At 46.4% G+C, this 4,213-nt stretch overlaps 1 protein-coding gene across 1 annotated transcript; it reads left to right on the forward strand.

The window, feature by feature from the left end:
• Positions 1 to 19: 19 nt before the first annotated feature.
• LOC125528696 lies at positions 20 to 2,488 on the forward strand. The gene is made up of 3 exons (XM_048693133.1): positions 20 to 253; positions 1,088 to 1,311; positions 1,623 to 2,488. Exons 2-3 carry the CDS (start codon positions 1,102 to 1,104, stop codon positions 2,208 to 2,210), a joined length of 798 nt encoding a protein of 265 aa, XP_048549090.1. The 5' UTR covers positions 20 to 253; positions 1,088 to 1,101; the 3' UTR covers positions 2,211 to 2,488.
• The last annotated feature ends 1,725 nt before the right edge of the window (positions 2,489 to 4,213 follow it).

Genomic DNA, 4,213 nt, shown 5'->3' on the forward strand with positions numbered 1-4,213 from the left:
GGAGGCGGCCGTCGTCGTCGGCGGCGGCGGCAAGGCAAACGCACGGCCGCTCCGTCGCAGAGGGGTCAAGTGAAGCGCAAGGCGGCCCTGAGGAGGAAGCGCCCGCCTCCCCGCGACGGGGAAAAGCGGCCGCCTCCGGCCCGGAGCTCGGCGCCGGTGGCGGGGGATTACAAGGAGGAGGACGCGATCGCCGTGCACCGTCGGGTCTGGGAGAGGAGATGGGCCGGCAATTTCGGCTCCTTCGACGACGGAAGTGAGAAGAAACCCTCTACTTGCGCCTGATTTTTCTAGTGCCACGCCTTACATGTTCAGTTAGTGTAAGGATCAATCACACAAGGGAATGACCCGATCTATCGACGCTGGAAATTGAAGCAATTTTGTTGCTGATGTTGTTACATTGGATTGGATTACATGCCACAGCCACAAATCCTATGCGTAGGTCACAGACCCTTTGCACTGCATATTGCTAGGATCATATATAGTTACTGAAACTAGAGTGCTGGTGAGATTAAATCTGTTTTGTTGTTGCTGTTGTTAGATCTCTAGATTCAATGCCACAACCACAAATTCAACCCATTGACCACAGACCCTTTGCACTGCATAAAATTGCTATGATAGCCTAGGAACATAGTTACTGAAACTGGACCGCTGGTCAAATTAAAGCTGTTTTGTTGTTGCCCTTGTTAGATTAGATTGGATGCCACAGCCACGAATCCAAACCATTGATCAGAGACCTTTGCACTGCATAATTGCTGGGACAATAGTTACTAAAACTGTATGCCTGTTTTTCTTTTCCATCTGATTGCATACACGGAACAAGGCTGGTAAAGATCCTAGTTCCAGTCTTTTCCTATTCATCTGGCTGTATGGTCCGTTTTCGATAACTGATTACTTATGTATAGAAAAGCCAACTCAGCCATAGATAAGAACATGGATGACATTCATATCTATTTTCTGGTGTATGCTGCTACTTAGTGTTGTCTGTTACTGTTTTCCAATAACATGCCAGTACCATTGTCTAAGTGTCTACCTGTATCTTTATTTGTACAGCAAGTATTCATCACTAACTTAATTTGTCTTCTCGCAGCGGGTATCGGTCCCATGTGCTACACATCCGAACCGCCCACCCCGGAATACCTTTTCAGAGAACAGACCGTGCAGATCTTCTCCATCAGGGTCAGGGCCCCAACAGATGGTCTCAAGTGGCCACTGCATGTCCATGGCTATGTCGCCACCAGAGACTCGATGGATCGCAATCGCAACTATCTCTTTAGGTGCGCAAGGGATAACTGCCAAACCCTCACGCAAAACGTGAGTACCACCTAATTTTCTCTGTTTTTACCTGCTTTGTCAACAATCTCTTGCTGCTGCTAGTACTACCTGGCCTCTTAATCTACTGTGCAATTGTAGATGTACTTCTCATTCAATGTTTACGCTGACCAACCTCTATGTTTATCTAATTTCAACCTTGAACAACTAAGCAATCGAACAAATAAACATCCTTTTGGATCAACCTTTGATTAGCATAATATGCTGGTTGCATCTCTGCTTGTTGGAAACAACAAGACATATTTCTACAAGTCTGTCAGTTGATTAATCACCAGGTAATGCCTGTGTTGCAGGATCCATTCTTGCTGTTAACAGGCCCATCCCGCGGGGTAGTGTTCCTCGATCCGATCACGTTCGAATTCCAGCTAAAAGTGAAGGGAAAAGGGGAGTCCGAGGACGAAATGCTGGCTTTTGGTGTCTTCTACTACGGCGATGGGAATGCTTGTGCACGCAAGCTCTCCATGTCCATCCCCCACAACCGCTGCACGCTCGAGTACGAAGTGGCGCTGCGGCCGCGCTCGGTCGAGGCCACCATCAGCGTCAAGATCGTCGACGGGTCATGGCCGGAGAACCACCGAGGACAGGTTGTCGCCCTCACCTCCGGCGTAGACGGGGAGATCGTCTTGCTTCGTTCTGGAGACAGAGAACTGCCCGTCGGTTCGGACGGCGCGATCGAGCTCTCAAGGCGGGTTGTTTCTGTAGATCTAAGAGAGAAACTGACGGTTGCTGTGGATGCCTCTCTGTCCGGTTTCCTTGCGCGGGGTACAGCTGAGTTCAAGCCGGAGAACTACGGCACGAGCCACGGCGTGTGCGACCTCGGTTCCTGCAAGATTCAAGTCGCCGTTGCTTGGTCCCTTTTCGTTATTGTGTTGGGAAGATAGATAGACTGTGTTGGGTAGTGTTTGGTGGTTGCCTGTTTAGCGATTTTCAGGGGTAGCATCCCTGAAGCTGTTCAACTTTTCTGTATGGTCATGTCATGATGCCTTTTCGTGGCACTCAGCTTGTTATGTGTTTGCTCAGATGTTATGGTACTCAAATTGTAATTTTATACACTAGGAATGCATGGATGCTAGAAGAAGGTATATTTCTGCACAAATTAGCACATGTATATTTCCCTGAACACATTGCTTCCTATATCATCAATTCTAAAGGAAGTATATGACCACATGTTGTTTCCTTTATCATCAGTTTGTGTGTACATGGCCAAATTATTTCCCTGAATGTTGTAATATTTATGCCACTCGGGTCTAGTGTTGCTATTTACTCCCTCTGTATCGTAGTGTCAAAAAACGTCTTATACTTTGATACAGAGGGAGTACGCTGTGTACCTGACACCATCCGGTTCAAGGCATTTCTATTCTCTTCTTATTGTACCTGGGAATAGTTACAGAACCTGTTTTTTTGGGAGCATAAGAGAGTCAGCTTAGCTAAACTTATGACATGTTTTGGACCTCCAGTGTTAATATAACGCCGCTCCATTGCAAGATAAAAGAAAAAGTAAGGCGGCAAAATAAAACGGCAAGGCGGGCGTCCACTTCTGCTACATATATATAGCCAGGATATGCCCTTTGACAACCAAGAGAGACGAAGGTTATAAGGGATACGGTTTGGCATATCATAACAACTGGCCAATTACAAAGTGGAGATTCCTTCATAGTGTTTTTTTAAAATATTTTTTCCGAGTATATTCCTCCATAGTTTTTTTTATTAATTTACTAAAGACCTGCGATTTTAGAAGAAGTGATTACAATCCCAGTAGGGGGCAAATTACACGTGCCACTCAACAACAGCGATAAGCGAACGACACATCTTCACCTCGAAGCTTCCCCGCCGGCAACCACGGCCAAGCACGAATATAGCCAAGCACTGGTGATGTTGACGAAGGTTCAACTTAGCTAAACTTATGACATGTTTTGGACCTCCAATGTTAATATAACGCCGCTTCATGCATGATAAAAAAATGCTGGCGATTATAAAACGACGCGGCAAGGCAGGCGTCCACTTCTACCACATATAGCCAGGATATGCCCGCTGACAACCAAGAGAAGGCAAAGGTTATAAGGGATGTGATGACTACAAGAGAGGCGAAGGTTATAAGGGATACGGTTAGGCATATCCTAACAACTGCCCAATTACAAAGTGGAGGTTCCTCCCTAGTGTTTTTATATTTTTTTCTGAATATATTCCTCCATAGTTTTTTTATTAATTTAAAGACCTATCATTGATTTAGAAGTACTGATTACAGTCCCAGCAGAGGGCAAATTACAATAATGCCCCAGCTTACACGTGCCACTCAACCACGCGGTGAGAGGGCATATAGAGGGCCAAGCGTTAGCAACAACAACAATAAGCGACCGACACATCTTCATCTCGAAGCTTCCCCGCCGACAACCACCGACAAGCACGAACGTAGCCAAGCGCTGGTGATGTTGATGAAGGTTGGCATTATCACCCGGAAAAAATCATGTGCTTATTTAATTCCAAAGAGCATAAAATCGTTTTTTCACTAGAAAAATGCTTAAATCTCAACTCAGGAGTATCTGACAACTGGGAAGGAGAAGCCAAGCTAGACTATGTATCCTTCCAATTTTAGCCCTTGGATGGGGTTCCTGCGGCCAGGTTCACCCGGATGCCAAGGCAAACCCTCTCCAACTCTGTCTTGGTGGATCCTATTTGGCGCTTCAGGCACCCGTTACTGTGTATTTTACAAACGGGCGCTTCGCCTGAAGCACCTCGCGCTGGGCCGCCCCATCTGGCTTTTTTTTTCTGTTTTAAATCGGCAAAAAAAAGAGCTCCGAGAGTGTATCGAACACACAACATCCTGAGAATGGGGAACATGCGTCCTATTATATCCCGGGTAGCTGATCCACCACTAATGGTTAGG

Source organism: Triticum urartu, unplaced genomic scaffold (assembly GCF_003073215.2).
Source record: "Triticum urartu cultivar G1812 unplaced genomic scaffold, Tu2.1 TuUngrouped_contig_5042, whole genome shotgun sequence".
Lineage (NCBI taxonomy): Eukaryota > Viridiplantae > Streptophyta > Magnoliopsida > Poales > Poaceae > Triticum > Triticum urartu.